Raw genomic sequence first — 17214 nt, 5'->3', positions numbered from 1 at the left:
TAAGATGGCTTGTTCCATTACAGATAATGCTGCCAATCCAATTTCTTTCAGGAGTTTGGCAAGACAATGAGCTGGAGGAAGTTACCCTGCACAGCGGCTTCCTATTGTATCGGTTTATAATATCAGATCAGATAATGCCTCTCAAGCTTGTTTATGCTGAAATGATTCTTGGTACAAACACTAAAATAAAAACATTTAACATCCCAAATCAGAGTCGACATCACTGGAGAGTCCACACCACCTGTTGCTGCCTACAGCTTTATGTACCATCTCTGAAGGGCTTCAGCCTACACACTGTGTATTTCCATGTTTTTTGTAACGCGTTGTCACTATTTTTGCAAAAATGGACAACGCGCCTCCCTCCGCGGGGAGCATCCCGCGTGGCCGTGACAGCACAACCAGCGCACGGTTCCACGTTTGCGCCTCTCCCCTCCCTTCCCGCAGCGCTCCGCAGGAGTGACCGGGGATCCCTCCGTGACCAGCGGCTCAGGGGACCGCATGCACACGGACCCGCACGGACGGGTGCCGCTGCGGCTTAGCTGCACGGACCGGGAGGTACTCCGCGCCCTCCTCATCCTTCTGCCAAGCTGCGTCGCGACCCCAACTCCGGCCGCGCGGCCGGAGGGGGCAGCCCCGGTACTCGCTCCAGGCGCCGCCCGCTCTGCCCCGGGCAGGCCCAGCGCGGGAGGTGCGGCCGCCCCCACGGAGCCGCCCCGGCCCAGCGCCGCGCTCACCTCCTCGGCCTGCTTGCGCAGCGCCTTCTCCCGCTCGTACTGCGTGAGCAGCTGCTCGTTATCGTCCCGCAGCAGCTCCAGCTCCACGCTGGTCTCCTGGCTGTGAGCGCACACCGAGTCCAAGTTCTCCAACACGGCCACCACCAGCGGCATCAGCTCGGCAACCACCTCCTCGTCGTAGCGCCCGATGAGCCGCTCGAACTCGCGGTAAATGGAGCCCGCCAGCCCCGACACCCGCTCCGACATCATGGCGGGGCCGGGCCCGCCGGGATCCTCCTGGTACACCACGCCGTCCGCCAGCTCCATGGCGGCAGGGAGTTGTGCGGGGCCTGGCGGGGCCCGGGGGTCCTGCTCGGAGCGGCTCCCTGCGGCGGCGGCAAAGCCTCGGTCGGGCCGGGCGGGGAGCGGCGCGCGTCTCTGACCTCACCCGCCGCGCCGGGCGGGGCCTGGCGAGACGGCAGCGTGGGGCGGAGCTACGGGCTGGAAGCCGGCGCGGGGGGGTGTGGTCTGCTGGTGATGCCATCGAGAGGCGGGGCCTGTGAGGGGCTGTGGCGCCGGCTGCTCGCGGAGTTGGTGTTGCGTTTCAGGAAAATGCGTTCGGTGGGAGCAGGGTGGCAGCGGGAAGGGTTAGGCTATCCGGGACACGTCAGGAATCACCGAATCTTGACAAATCACCGAATCGTCAAGATTGGAAGAGACCTTTAAAAGGGCAATAAGGCTGGGGAATGGTCTGGAGCACACTTCCTGCGAGGAGCGGCTGAGGGAGCTGTGGGGAGCTCGGCCTGGAGAAAAGGAAGCTCACGGGACATCTTATCCCTCTCTGCAGCTCCTCCTGTCAGGAGGGTGCAGCCAGGGGAGGGTCGGGCTCTGCTCTGCCGTGTCCCAGGGAACAAGGAACTGTCGCAGACATCTTCATATGAAAATCCTTTCCTTAGGATTTTTTCCTCTTCCTCAGAGAGACCTCAGGAACAAATGTAAACAATGATTATCTGCTGCTGTGGAATGCAGCAGGTGCATCTGTGATTGGTCTCATGTGCTTGTTTGTAGTTAATGGCCAATCACGGCACAGCTGGCTCGGACAGAGAGTCTGGGACTGCTGCCTTTGTTATTCATTCTTTTCTCTTCTTAGCCTAGCCTTCTGATGCGAACTTTTTCATCTATTCTTTTAGTATAGCTTTAATGTAATATATATCATAAAATAATAAATCAAGCCTTCTGAAGCAGGGAGTCAAATCCTCGTCTCTTCCCTCCTCTGAAAACCCCTGTGAACACCGTCACAAGGAACAGGACAGGAGGATGCAGCCCTACGCTGTGCCAGGGGAGGTTCGGGTTGGACATTAGGAAGAAATCTTTCACGGAATGAGTGATTGGACATTGGAATGGGCTACCCGGGGAGGTGTCACCATCCCTGGAGGTGTTGAAGAAAAGACTGGATGTGGTCTGCAGTGCCACACTCTGGTTGACAAGGTGATGTTGGGTCAGGTTGGACTGGATGATCTCAAAGGTCTTCTCCAGCCTAGTTGATTCTGTGGTTCTGTTACCCAGTCTGACCATGCACCTGGCACTACCACTGTAACTTCTAAACCAATATTATGCAGTGCTGGGTACAGATGCCTCTTAAATAGCTCCAGTGTGGTGATTTCAAGCCCTGACCACACAAACAGTAAAAAAAAAAAAAAATTCAAATATTTAATCTGAATCTCCCCTATCTCAGCTGAAGGCCATTTTCTTTGGTCTTGTCTCTGCAGGCACAGCAGAAGAGCCTCATCCCCACCTCGCTACATGCTCCTGTCAGTAGTTCTAGAGAGCTGTGAGGTCACCCCTGAGCCTCCTCTTCTCGAGACTAAACAAATCCAGCCTCATAAGACATGTTTTATAGCCCCTTTATAAGCCTTGTTCCTCTTCTCTGGGCACACTCCAGCCTCTCAATATCCTTTTTAAAGTGAGTGGCCCAAAGCTGAACACAGCAGTGCCAAGAACAGAGGGACAATCACTTCCCTGGTGCTGCTGGCCACGCTATTCCTGATACAGGCCTAGATACCCCAGGTCACCGGAGTGAATATCAAAGCCCTGGTGCCGTTGGTGGAGGCTCTGGAGCCCCTTGACAACAGAAGGTTTGGTCCCTTTAGACGCTGACTGTGGGGCCAGGGTGGGGAGCTCCGGTTGGGTTGTGGGGTTGGGATGTCCCATAGGCAGCTCCCTCTGTGAATGGCAGATGTGAGGCAATGCAGTCTGACAGCTCCCAGGGTATTTGTTTATCACACCCACGGAGGCATAAATAGACCCAGTGATTCACTGAGGGGTGACTGGAGGAGTTAGAATCTTAACTCCTGAATTTTGGGACTCTGCAGCTCTGTTTGCTGGTGTCTGGCAGCAAAAAGGCCTTTGCCTTCTAATAAGGTCTCCAGATAATATCAGAAATCCTGTTTTCTTAATAGTAATACAGCTTAGAAGGCATCTTGCACTTGCTGAGAGAGATTGATTTTCTTAGGATTTGGAATAGGGGGTTCCCTTCTGGATCATGTGTTCTGTCATGGGAACAATGGGAGCTGTTACAGACATTTACAGTAAACTTGAAAATACCTGTTGAAAATTTTCTGAGTTGTTTCACATCCTTCATTTTGTCGTGGGGTAATTTAAGTTGGGAAAACCCTTTAAGACCATCAAGTCCATACATTAACCCAGCACAACCAAGGACACCACTAAACCATGTCTCCAAGTGCCACATCTGCAGTTTTTTCAGATGTCTCAAGAGATGGTTAACTCCATCATTGCCCTGGGCAGCCTCTGCCAGGGCTTGACAGTGCTTTCAGTGGAGAAATTTTTCCCAGTATCCACTCTAAACCTCCTCTGGTGCAACTTCTGTCATACAACTTGAACTTGGGGAAATCAGTATTCTTCATTAGGTAATATCACATGTACAGCTGAGGAACCCAGTTGCCCAGCAGCAGTCCAGGAGCAAAGAAATGAAAATGTGCTTTAAAAAAGACAGAATGCTTGAGAAGGGATGGAATTTTAAATGTCGTGATTGCATTCAGCTCCACTGGAGTGCAGCAGAGCCTTGCACTTAATTTTTTCTCATTTGGACTGGTGCTAAGGCAGGAACTGTGCTTTAAATGCATGTGCTCTCTTGTCTCTTCATTTACCGAGCCAGTGAGTCTGTACAGGAATGACAAAGAAGAAAAGACTCCAGCCCCATATGTCGGATTTATTGTGAGTCCTGTTTAGACATCGTCATCCTCCCAAGCTAATATTTAAAGTGGTACAGCCAGGGCACAGGCAGTTAAAATGCAATTTATAAACATGGCAAAAGGAAAGAAAAGCTGTTTGACTTTTAATTATTACCAAAAAAATACATCATTCCAGCTAAAAAATAATTTTAAAAGACATGATATGTACTCTCATACATATTCTCAAGTGAAATTTTCATTTAAATTATTGGAAATTATCTCTCTGATGGAATTTTTTTTCCTGTTTCTCTTTAGCAGTTAGACACTGCCCTAGTTTGAAAGACAAGGGCAAAGGAAGGCGGGAACCTCCCTTGGAATGGAAAATGTGACCCCCTTCCCTCTGAATTATTACAACTTTGAAATTAAGGGGCTTTCAGGCAAAGATACGGGAAAAGGAAAAACAGTTCTGTACATGTATGTGTATGCATATGTATATGTATATGTATATGTATATGTATATGTATATGTATATGTATATGTATATGTATATGTATATGTATATGTATATGTATATGTATATGTATATGTATATGTATATGTATATGTATATGTATACGTATATGTATGTGGCTACCAAGGCAAACAAACAGCAGCAGCAGCAGCAACCCCCAGCAAGCCCCGAGCGCAGTGAAGCCTTCTCGCAGCTGCAGGCGCCTTCCCCTCCGCTGTCGTTCTGGCCACAGCCGGCAGGGGCGCTGGTGGCCCCCGTCGGGCCGGGCAGGTGCGATGATTCCCCCGCGGCCGCACCTGGGTAATGGTGGGGGGCCGGAAAGGGGCTGGAAAGAGAGCTGGAAAGGGGCTTCCTTCACAAACCCACAGGTTAGCCAGTCCCGGTGCGCCCCCGGATGGCGAAATGGACTGTAGCAGGAACCTCAGAAGCAACCAACTGGAACAGCAGAGGTGAGCAGACATGAGATGACAAATATAGCAAGAGACTCTGGGACAGGCATGCTCCTGGTCCCAGCGTGGCATGCAGTGGCTCTGGACTCCTAAGCAGCAGAGAAGCAAGCTCCAGTCACAGTGCCAAAGGGAAAGAAAAAAATGGGCAAAAGCCACATATATCTCTCGTCAGAGGTGTTAGGAACAAAAATTCAGTTGATTTTTTTCTGTGAGAAAAAAGCTATTGCTGGGCTGCTGTTTATATTATGGTAATGTCGTTGTTGTTAATGGTTGTTTTTGTATTAGTAAAAGCCCTGGCTGGGGCGAGGTAATGGCCCTTCTCCAAGACAGTAATGGGTGGGGACCTTCCTGAACAGTGAGGAGAAGAGACCTGGGGGGGGGTTATGCAAAGTGACTCCAGGACCAGCATGCTGTGGGGGACTATGGCTCCAAATGTACTGGGAAAACCCCAAAATAACGAGCCAAATAAGAGTTGAGAGACTGATGTCTGGACGTGAGGAGCCGAGTGCTGAGCCTGCAGAGATGCGGAACACCTTCGGAGTCCCTCTCGCCCTGACCACAGGAGTCGTCCCCAGCGCTGAGACCGGGCGGACGGAGCCAGGAAAAGTAACATCGGATGGGGTCCCCACACCCTTAAGGCTCCTAGGAGGACTGGATCCTCCAGCTCTGCCCCTTGTGGACAGAGCTGTGCTTATCCTCCTCCTCTGAGTTGCCCTGGGAGAGACGACAGGAGGCTGCAGCCCTGCCGAGCTGCCCAATCCTGAGCTGATCACTTTTAATAAAGGCATTAAAAAGGAGAAGAAGTCTCCTGGTGTTGAAAGCGAAGGGAGCCAACCCATCTTGTTGTTGATCAGCATCGACTCTGATTTATTGATTAAATCAGCCACTTTATATAACAGTGTTAATTAACTTCATGCATATTGCAAAATTCGAGCTCACGATAGGTTACAGAGAAAACTCTAACCCCTCCTTTTGTTTTACAATACCTGTAGTTTGTTTATTGAAAACAGGACCAGCGTTCTCCACTGTGATATGAAAAGTTCTCAAAACCTTCATATCTGTTCCCAGAGCAGCTATCTGTTCCCAGAGAGCCCAAGGACAGAATGTTTTGCCTGTTATGGGAAGACTGTCTGAGAAATCTTATTGTTTATAAAGTGGTGCTTGAGAGAGCCTAATTATTTATAGAATCAAGCCTGGGAAATGCTGCTTTATCTCTACCTTTTACTTTTCCCTCAGCTGTATACCTTCATGGCCTCTTTCTTTAAGCCATGCTTGAACCAGGCTCTCCACATCCTGGCCCTGTTTTTTTCAAGAGGGATGGCACTGCACGGCCACTGAGATGAAATCACCCCATCAGGAGGACACAACCATCCCTTGCCTGCAACTCTCTCAGGAGATCCTGGGCTGGCTCTAACCCATCACGATACACTGAGAGCCAGGTGTTATGGGTTAGTTGCGGTGGGGAATTAATCACCGACTGATAAGTCCAAATTAAATGAAATTTATTGATTGATACAGCAAGCGATAATAGGCAAAGTCAGCGCCCCGGGCGCGCTGGGCGACAGGAGAGTCCCCGCTCTACCACTGCCGCACTCTCCTGATATTTCGTGGAGTTCTTATACAGTCCTGCTTCCGGGTTGATGTGTAGTACTCTGTGTATTCTTCTTTTGTGTCTAGGTGGTCATAGTCCACCCCCCGGAGGTTTGAAGATGAAGGTTGGTATTTTCCTTTGTCTGATTCCTGGAATTTTAGGCTCAATCTGCTGAGTTCCTGGAATCTTACGTTTACTGAGCAGATAAGCTGATATTGTGTTATCAATCATAGCAAACCCCCCACCCATATTAACAGTTTACTAAACAGATAAACAAATGTTTGTGAAACCCATTGTCTTTTGGTTTCACCTTCCTTATCCTTTTAAGTCTGGAAACAAATTGAGGTGGTGCAACTTTGTCAGCTTTGATGAACAAACTTAAAGTTTTAACCCATTACATCAGGGAAGGGGGAATGGGGCAGCAGTGACCACCCCAGACATAAAACAAAAACAAAAATGGATATGGGATAAAAAGCTAATCCCCAAGACATTCCACCCCTTATCCCATACCATATGATCAATACCTAAATTAATACATTTCAACTGCGAAGACATGTATCTATCTATAACTCTATACATATGTATGTACTATATGGTAGAGATAATTCATGCTATTAATGTATAAAATATTGTAAAATCCAAACGTCTTTTGACATCCTGGCCAGGAGCAGTGTCTTATTCATATACATCTGGTTGCTGGACGCATGTTAAGATAAACATCGAGGTTTTAACGTAAGAATAGAAGCTTCCAGGTCGATAATCGCTGGATTCGCCCCCCGGGTTGCTGGGCCCACCTGAAAGTGATTATCGTCTCGCATCTGTCGAGATAACCAACGGCGCAACCCTGATCCATGTGAATACATGGCTTCTCTGGAGTCACTGACAACATCGAGACACCTGGACTGAACCTTTGGTCATCTCTGCCTCGAGCAGAATAAACTGTATAAAAACTTGCTGCGTGAGGCAGCATTTGTGAACAGGGGGAGACGCTGACATTCGGAGGTCAGATCTGTGTTCACCTGGCACCGATCCCGGGCTCAACTCTGGCTCTTTGGCTGTGGTGGTTTTTGATGACCGAACTTCGATCTCACAGACAAATTCATAAATCTTTGCTAAATTTTCTTATAAGTTTGGTTCATGATTTGATAATTTATAATGTGCATTACCTTAATTATATACATCCAGATCTAGATACAGGCATAGTGTGATGGATGATTTACCCCAAAACAATGTCCCCTTGAGGTATGCATCATGTCTCTCCATCCTTCTGTATCACCCACCAGGTACAACCTGGTCCTTGAGCAAAGACAGCCCCACAGACTGGTTTGTCTTTGCTTGAGGCAGAATTAATCCAAATAGTTTTTCCCAGCATACCTCTCATGTGTACATGAGGTGCATCTCGTGTATATGCTGGGAAATAGGTAGGGAAAAGGTATCCACTGGAACCTTATGTTCATTTGTTGTTTGCGAGGATTCAGATTGGGCAGGGCCTGCCTGGTTAGTGGAGCTTCTGGTATTAACTAACCATGTGGCCTTTGCTAAATGCAGCTCCCAACTTTTGAAAGTCCCTCCACCCAGTGCCTTCAAGGTGGTTTTAAGCAGTCTGTTGCACTGATCAACTTTCCCAGCAGCTGGTGCATGATAGGAATATGGTACCCCCACTCAATGCCATGTTCCCCTAGCCCAGGTGTTGATAAGGCTGTCCTTGAAATTAGTCCCTTTGTTGGACTCAAGCTTCTCAGGAGTACCATGCCTCCAAAAGGCTTGCTTTTAAGACCCAGGATAGTGTTCTGAGCAGTAGCATGAGGCACAGGATAAGTTTCCAACCATCCAGTGGTGGCCTCTACAATTGTGAGCACATAGCGCTTGCCTTGGTGGGTTTGAGGCAGTGCAATGTAATTGATCTGCCAGGCCTCCCCATACTTATATTCGGACCACCGTCCACCATACCAACAGGGGCTTCACTCGCTTGGCCTTGATCACAGCGCACATCTCACAATCACTGATAACCTGGCAGATGCTGTCCATGGTTAGATCCACCCCTTGGTTTCATGCCCACTTATAGGTGGCATCTCTGCTCTGATAGCCTGAAGCATCATGGGCTTATCGAGCTAGGAAAAACTCTCCCTTATGTTGCTAGTCCAAATCTATCTATGATATCTCTATTTTTGCAGCCTGATCTACCTGGTTTGTTGTTTTGCTTCTCCTTGTTAGCCCAACTCTTGGTGACATGGGCATCCACACAGCAGACTTTCCTAGGTAGCTTCTCTACTGGAGCAGCAATGTCTTTCCATTCCTCAGCAGCCCAGACAGGTCTTCCTCTATGCTTCCAGTTGGCCTTTATCCACCTTTCCAGCCAACCCCACAGAGCATAGGCTACCATCCACAAATCCATGAAAAAGTATAGCTTTGGCCACTTCTCTCAACAATGTCCAAGGCCAGCTGGACAGCTTTGAGTTCAGCAAGTATTGAGTTCACCTTCCTCCTTCAGTAGTTTCTGCAACCTGTCATGTGGGGCTTCATACAGCTGCTTTCCATTTTTTATTTGTCCCTACAACAAGGGAACTGTTAGTGCAAAGAGCATGCAGTGTTTCTTCTTGTGGCAGTTGGTTGTATGGTGGAGCTTCCTCAGCATGGGTCACCTGTTCCTGCTCCTCTTTGTCAGTCAGACCAAAATTTTCCTCTTTGGGCCAATTTGTATTTATTTCCAAGATCCCAGGGCAATTCAAGTTTCTAATACAGGCACACTGTGTGATGAGGGCAATCCATTTGCTTAATGTGGTATCAGTAGTGTGGTGGGTAGAGGGAACCTTTCCTTTAAACATCCACCCTAGTACTGGTAGTCGGGGTGCCAGGAGGAGTTGTGCTTCTGTGCTGATCACCTCTGAGGCACCTTGGACTTCTTCATAGGCTGCCAGGATTTCCTTCTCTGTTGGGCTGTAGTTGGCTTCAGACCCTCTGTAGCTTCAGCTCCAGAATCACAGTGGTCAACTTCGAGTCTCCCCAGGCATCTTCTGCCAAAGGCTCAAGGACAGACCATGGTTCCCGGCTGCAGAATAGAGCACTTTCTTTACCTCTGGTCCCGTCCTGACTGGGCCAAGGGCAACTGCATGAGGGATTTCCTGCTTGATCTGGGTGAAGGCTTGTTGCTGCTCAGGGCCCCAGTGGAAAGTGTTCTTCTTGCAAGTGACCGGGTAGAGAGGGCTCACAATCTGGCTGTACTCAGGGATGTGCATTCTCCAAAAGCGTTCCTATGGCACCTAGGAAAGCTTGTGTTTCCTTCTTGCTGGTTGAGAGAGAGACATCACTGTGATCTTATTGATGACCTCAGTGGGTATCTGATGCCACCCATCTTGCCACTTCATTCCCAGGAACTGGGTCTCTTGGGCAGGTCCCTTGACTTTACTCTTTTTGATGGCAAAGCTGGCTTCCAGGAGAATCTGAATTATTTTCTCTCCTTTCACAAATACTTCTGCTGCTGTGTTCCACCATGCAGTGATGTCATCAATATACTGCAGATGTTCTGGAGCCTCACCTTTTCCAGTGCAGCCTGGATCAGTCCATGGCAGATGGTGGGGCTGTGTTTCCACCCCTGGGGCAGTCGGTTCCAGGTGTACTGCACGCCTCTCCAGGTGAAAGCAAACTGAGGCCTGCATTCTGTTGCCAGGGGAACGGAGAAAAATGTGTTGGCAATGTCAGTGCTGGCGTACCACCTTGCTGCCTTGGACCCCAGCTCATACTGGAGTTCCAGCCTGTCTGGCACAGCAGTGCTCAGCAGTAGAGTAACTTCATTCAAGGCATGATAGTCCACATTCCATCTCCATTCTCTGTTAGGCTTGTACACGGGACAAGTTGGACTGTTGAAGGGTGAGTGGGCCTTACTGACCATCCCTTGGCTCTCCAGCTCACAGATCATCTTGTGCGATGCCATCTCAATTCATCCAAAACTGCTAGCGGTGCGCTGTTGAGGTTGCAACTGGGACATGTTGTTCCTCCACCTTTAGGAGTCCAGGTGCAGAAGGACTCTGTCACACTCCAGGCAAGGTGTTCAATTGCTCAGTGTCCTCTGCCTCCACAGCAGCTATTCCAAAAGCCCACCTGGATCCTTTGGGTCTTTGTAAGAGCCACTCCAGAGGAAATCCATGCCCAGAATACAAGTGATCTCTGGACCAGTCACAATAGGATGTTTCTGCCACTACTTCCCAGTCAAGTTCACTTCAACTTCCAACACGGTCAACTGCGGCAGCCCCCCTGTCACCTCAGCACTAGAAACAGCTTCTGTCCCCACATGTCTCAATGGGATTAACGTGCTCCAGTATCAACCAAAGCTTCGTATTTCTGTGGTTCTGATGTGCCAGGCCATTGGGTCCACACAGTGCAAAAGAAACAATTCTCCCATGCTTCTACCTCTGGCTAGAGGCAGGAGTCCCACCGCATCAAGTAAATTGATTTGCAATTTACCAGGGAAGAAAATCAGCCCTTGGATCACTCTGGATTTAGAAAAGTTTAGCTGTCACTTTACCTAGAGGAAGAAATTTTATGTAAAAGCTTAATTCTATTCTGGTTTATACCTTAAAGCACAACAGAAATCAAGATAAAGACTGATGAATGATAGTATCACTCAGCTAAATGAAGAGTAGGATACCCTGGAGCAACAAAGCATGTCAGAGTGAGGACTCTGGTTACAAGGAGCAAGAGGAACACAGCACAAATTATGAGTTTTGATGAGAACCCCTAATATTCCAAGTGGTACAGACAGAGGCTGTGAGCTGAGACCAGTGTAAAACTGGGCCCAAACCAGCAACGCTGGAGCTGTGTTAAATTCTCCTGAAGTCTGGATACATTCACAGTCAGTCCTTTGTCTCGGGCCTGTTTTAAAAATCTCTACTGGGTTTAAGTAATGTGGAAATGGTTTGAGCTCAACAGTTACACTTAGTTCACTCACTGACAACTTTGAAGGTGTTTACTTCTTTCCCATGATCAGTCTATCTTTTTGAAATTATTTGGCTAGACTCTCTACTTCTTCACATTTTAGATAAACATGTAATTTCCAATGTTATTAAGTGATCTTGGTAAAATTTGCAACAAGCAAAATCTCATTTATACAGTAACAACTTGCTCTGCTAATCATGGATTAATCTCAAAAGTGGCAGAGTTGACCCTTATTTAATGAGGTTAAAAGACTTGGCACACATCACAGAACAGACCTATGGTAAAGCTGGAAGTCATGCTTGCCCACCTTAGGGCAAGTCCTAAGCTTTAATCATTAAATGACGTAGATTTAACAAGACTGTAAATAGATGTCCTATTGCTGCTTTAAACTTGATATTTTTATAAACATCCTGTTTCTAGAGAGCTTTCTTTTTTTTTTAATGTATTATTTTGCCATAATGAAGATTACAGCATTGGAGTTTGTTTAAGTAGTATGAAACATCTTGAATAAATGTGTATCAAAGCAAGAGAACAAATTGGATTTGCATTGTCAGGAGACTACTCAGGAACTCTAATTTCAAAATAACCTCAAGGAGGACTCGCTAGAATGTATCACGCTATTTTTTTAAATATCATCTGCTAAATCAGAGCTCTTGGAAACTGTGATGGAAAAGGACCCTGAATACAAGAAAGCAGGTTGGTTGAATAGATGCTTAGGTCAGATCTGGAGTCTCCCACCAGAACTAAAAGTACCACATGGATGTGTGATGGACTGTAGTGAAGAGAAGGGATCCCAAGTAAGGAAATCCATGTTATCAAAAAGCTGAACTTTTCCCCGCCAAGCAGCGAAGTCCTGCCCAGAGGGAAGCAAAATCTTCATTGTTTTGCTTTCAAGAACAGCCAAGAAGTGGAGCCCAGCAAGTCCACCTCAGTTTGGAAGCAAAAACAGGACGAGCATGGATTTCCATCCAGATGCTTTATCCTCAATTCCCTTAAAGGCAATAAAATGCTCAAGGCAAAGCAGCTCAGGGTTGGGTAAATGGTTGAAGGGTCTTTTGACTCAAAGAGCTAATATAATATAACCAGAAAAAAAACCAAACAAAATTAATTACCTCAGTTAAAGAGGAAATACAAGCAGAACAGTACGATAACGACATTTTAATTAAAATAACGTAATGTGCCTTTTGTTAAATAAAAACCGGGATCCAGCAGGCAAGACTGAAATGCTGGAAGGGCTGAGCCCGGCACTCCTGCTCCGAGGGAAGAGGCATTGGGTGGGTGCTGGTGTTCCCCGGGCGGGGGATCGGGCACGGGGATCGATCCCGAATCCCCCCTCGCGAACGGGGCTGGGGGCGGTAGCGGCGCTGTGCCCGGACGGGAGGCCGCGCTGTGGCCACGGCAGCCGCTGTGCGGGGGCGAGGGGGTGGGGCACGGCTAAACCGGGTGAGAACCCGCGGTGACACGGCTTGACAGAGCCACCGGCGTGGGACACGGGCTGCCAGAGCCGCGGGGAAGCAGCGGGGGACAGGGGCCGTGGGAGACGCCCAGGGAACAGTGGAGTATTCGGGCTCCGACGCTCACCGAGGTCATCAGCGGGGGACACTGTTTGCCACAGCCACCGGGCCACCGGCGAGGGACAAGGCTTCAAGGTTTGCCAGAGCCACTGGGCCACCAGCGGGTAAGCCGGGTTGCGGGGCAGCGGGAAGGGTCCCTGCGTCCCCGGGCAGTGTCACCGCATCCCCCGCGCGGAGCCTCCCCTGCATCCCTCACCTGCCCACTCAGGTGTGCTCCAGCGTGGGGCTCAGAGCCCCTCTGGTCCTGCTGGTTTCCAGGTAAAAACTCTGTGTGTGTACTAATTTATTAATTTATTGCACGGCACTGGAAGATGGATCTGTGGTGATCATTACCTTCCTTTCTGTTCAGTTTTTCTGATTTCGGTATTCGCTGATTGTTCTTACGCTTGGCACCCTTCCACTGCTTCAAACTCACTCCTGCAGCACTTGGGACAACCTGTGTGCTGTCACCGGTTTGTCCGAACATTGGAGACCATGGATTACTGACTCTCAGATGCAGCAAATCTAATTACACTTACAGCAGACAGGGTTGGGATGGACTGGGATCTCACAGTCCTGGAATAACAAATTTTGTTCCCTCCCTCCCTCCTCAGGATCATGGCTGCCATTGAGGAGCGCACCTTCATTGCCATCAAGCCTGATGGGGTCCAGAGGGGACTGGTGGGGGAGATCATCAAACGCTTTGAGAAGAAAGGATTCAAACTGGTAGCCATGAAATTAATACAGGTAAGCTCTCCTCAATTGCTGTGAACACTTTTTTATATCAGTTGTAGCCTTCAAGTACAGCAGCATGCTGTAACAACAAATGTGGCCTCTGTAACATTTAAAACTGAAATTTTGAGAAGTCGTACTTGGGATGTTTTTGGAAAAGTTCCAATTCCCAGCTCTGGCTAAATGCTTTAGACATGCTAAGCACACTAATTTTAGTAACCTGATGCCCTTAGTCTGAAGAGAATATTCTTTCAGGTGCCTCCTATGCCAAATAAATATCATTGAGTATCTTTTATAAATCCCAGGTCACATAAACTACCTGCATGGACAAAAAAACTTTTCTAAGTTTAGTTGTAGTTAAAGCGAACAGTTCAAATTCATATAGACCCAAAGTACTCCTAGGAAGGAGCTGGAAATGCTGAATTTTAAAGTGCGTGCCAGTTTCAGGATTACCAATGCTCTGTTGTTTACCTCTGTGATTTCACTATGCTCTTAAACTCTTATTGTAAGCTTTTTTCTCTGTCTGTCTGTCTGTTTTATAACCCAGGCCTCTGAGGACCTTCTGAGGGAACACTACATTGACCTCAAGGACCGGCCATTCTACGATGGCCTGGTGCAGTACATGCACTCAGGACCTGTTGTAGCCATGGTGAGTTCCTGTCAAGGAAAACCACACTGCTTGATTGTTTTCCCTGCAATGAGATTGTGTCACCTGCTGAATTCCAGTTTATTTTTTAAAGGATTTTAAAATCTGGATTCAAATACTGTGATTAGGAAGATGTGCTGTTAACTATTTTTCTTTAATATTTTCTCATAATCTTTCTCTCCTTTGAGTCAGTTTTTTGAGGAAGAGGGCAGGGGCAAAAAGGAATCACAACCAGGACCTTGAGAAACAGTAAACCTGCACAAAAGCCTCACTCTGAAATGCCATGTAGTAAGAAAGCTGAAAAAGGATGGTGGAACATTTTAACTTTAGTTCTCTTTTACTCCTTGATAATGTATTTGTAAAATAGTTGAGGCCTAGCTATCCCATGAACAAACAGCTCTGTGAGACTGTTTGACATACGGAGATGGAAAATGGTTCTCTCCCCACCCTTTTTGAGGAGAGGGATTGTACAGAGGGGGACCATGTGAGCAGACACTTCAAGAATCTAACAGAAGAATTGGAGATAAATTTGTCTCACTGTGACAAATATTCAGATAGTGATTTGTGCCATGATCGACAGCCCTGTGTTCTTGTGGATGGTATAATTTATCTGCTGCTAAAATTTAATAATCTGAAAGGATTTTTTTTTCCTTTAAGGTGTGGGAAGGTCTTAATGTGATTAAGACTGGAAGAATGATGCTGGGGGAAACCAATCCATTCGATTCCAAGCCTGGCACTATTCGTGGGGACTTCTGTGTCCAAGTTGGAAAGTAAATTTTAAAACATTTGGTATCACTCAAAAGCACTAAATGCTAAGTGTTATGTCATAATATATACAGGAACTGTGCTCCATCCTTCTCTGTTTTACACATGGAGATGCCATTCCCTGTGCCCATGACATATTAGTATCTAAGGATACGGATCAAGTCATGGTTGTCCCCATTGACAAAAATGAGGAGCAAAGCTGGCACTGCCTATGCTGTGTCTTTTTGTACTTTACTGTTACTTAAAGCTTCTGTCCATAGTGGGAATCACTTCAAAACAAGAAGCTTACTTTACTTTAAGAATTCCTTTTCTCTTTTATTCACCTTTTCTTTTCCTAGGAACATCATTCATGGCAGTGATTCTGTGGAAAGTGCTGAGACAGAGATCAATTTATGGTTCACTCCTGAAGAACTGGTTGATTACAGAAGCTGTGCTCATGAGTGGATCTATGATTAACACCCAGCCTGGATCTTCTGATATTCCCATGTCCATAAGCAGCTGCTAGCCTCTAGCTATTTCAAAGAATTCCCTGGTAGAAACCTCAGAAAACAGTGAAATTGTTCTGTTCTGGATGTCAGGGTCAGTGCTTGCTGCTCCTTTGATTTAAAAGTTGTCAAGTTATAGATGGAATTGCACATTTTAAAAGCTGCTTCTGGGACTGAGAGATATGAGATGAAAACAGAGAATAGATAACATATATTTTTCTGAAGCATTTTATAGTCATAGAGTGTATTTTGGTAAACACAATAAAAATAGGTAAAAATTTATTTGGTAAATAAATATACAAATGGCTTAGAGTCAGAGGTTAACTTTGCTAAAACATTACAGGACAACTGATGGTGTGTAAATGCATTGATAATATGCCCAAATGCTGCGGATTTACTTAATATTAAGTCAAGTGTGTCCCCATTCCTAAAATGGCTGCAGAAAAAAAAAGCTCATTTCTTTCCCCAGAACATGCTGTGCCCATAAAGAGCTCAACTCTGGCTAAAATGACAACTGGCTTCCACACTGACACCGTTTCAACTCACTCTTTTTTCCTTCCACATGGGATTTATGTAGTATTTTAAGGACCGATTAACTGGCCAGGCTTGATGAAATGTTCTTTTATGTGAAAAGAAGATTAATGTGAGGATGGATGAGGGAGATTCTACCCTTAGCCACTTCAGGGCAGCAGCTCTCTGACATTGCACAGAGCAATAAGTGGTGTTTGCTTTGCCGGCTGAACAACAGGTAATTTAGCTGTGTTCTCATTAGTGTAGTTTCCTCAGTAGCTGGAACTTCAAAGCAAATCGTTCTTGGATAAGTTGTTTTAGAAGTGACTTCATCACTATCGTTTTGTATTTAATGATGTAAAGAAGTAGAGTCATAATAATGCAGAGGGTGTTTCAGTTTCAACAGCAAAAGTTGCACTGGATGAGGAAGTTGGGATTGATATTATGTATTTATTTCTCTGCAACATTTTATTCACTAAGAGTAAGAGTTTCATGGAATCAGTTGCTCAAGCTCCACTATTTTTTCCCCCAGAGCGAATTCTTGTATCTGAATACTGAACTATGCAGTGAATGTTGAATGGAAGGCTTATGATACCTTATGGTGATATCAAGCTCCTAAAAAGAGATGGCACAAAATAAAACAATATTTGCTGTTTCTTAAGTGAAATAAAATGAAATTTTAAATATTTTGTCTTTAATTAATGAGTATAAGGAAGTGGAACAAATTCTCTAACTATGAAGGTGTAGGTGAGGCTGTGAGCCCCACTTCTGAAACTATTCAATGTTATAGAAGATAAATCACTCGGTTAAAAGAAGTTGGAGGAAAGGGAATATGTGCCAAACCTGAGCATGAGATGAGTGGTCTCCAGTTTAATCTTTGCTTGAAAGGTTACTTGAGACATCTCAATTCTACAAAATAGAGAATTGTGCTTTATCTGGAGGTGCTTGGGTTGTCAGGAAGCTGCTGATTAGTGTTTCTAATATGATGTGACCGGGAAGAGGTGGATGCCAGCAATCCTGCATAGCTGAGGTACCTGAGCAGGTCCAGTGTGAAACCACTAACTGACCCTGTGAGGACACTAACTGGCCCCTCAACAAGAGACAGTGCAAGGACTGCAGAGGTTATTTCATTCATA

The 17214-nt window shown here is 46.6% G+C and overlaps 2 protein-coding genes across 7 annotated transcripts in view; one reads left to right on the top strand and one right to left on the bottom strand.

Annotated features, from left to right (window-relative positions):
• The window catches only part of SPAG9 (sperm associated antigen 9), a 62463-nt gene extending 61373 nt beyond the window's left edge, over positions 1-1090 (bottom strand). For 2 of the 5 annotated variants that reach the window (XM_058817483.1, XM_058817486.1), the window contains exon 1: positions 735-1090. In XM_058817483.1, coding sequence (XP_058673466.1) covers positions 735-1040 — 306 coding nt within the window. In that variant the 5' untranslated portion in view covers positions 1041-1090. The remainder of the gene's footprint in view (positions 1-734) is intronic. The other 3 variants (XM_058817485.1, XM_058817484.1, XM_058817487.1) reach the window with 2 other exon arrangements.
• Positions 1091-4817: 3727 nt separating this feature from the next.
• LOC131565933 (nucleoside diphosphate kinase A-like) lies at positions 4818-15575 on the top strand. 2 transcript variants are annotated; one of them, XM_058817029.1, is made up of 5 exons: positions 4818-4864; positions 13555-13687; positions 14220-14321; positions 14976-15088; positions 15422-15575. In XM_058817029.1, exons 1-5 carry the CDS (start codon positions 4818-4820, stop codon positions 15537-15539), a joined length of 513 nt encoding a protein of 170 aa, XP_058673012.1. In that variant the 3' UTR covers positions 15540-15575. The 2 variants fall into 2 exon arrangements, with proteins under 2 accessions (XP_058673012.1, XP_058673013.1); XM_058817030.1 differs by lacking the exons at positions 4818-4864; positions 14976-15088 and having other exon boundaries at positions 13559-13687; positions 15422-15442.
• Positions 15576-17214: the final 1639 nt, after the last annotated feature.

Source organism: Ammospiza caudacuta, chromosome 19 (genome assembly GCF_027887145.1).
Source record: "Ammospiza caudacuta isolate bAmmCau1 chromosome 19, bAmmCau1.pri, whole genome shotgun sequence".
NCBI classification, from domain to species: domain Eukaryota; kingdom Metazoa; phylum Chordata; class Aves; order Passeriformes; family Passerellidae; genus Ammospiza; species Ammospiza caudacuta.
Note: the sequence above shows the minus strand (reverse complement) of the source record. Positions and strands in the feature narration are given on the sequence as shown.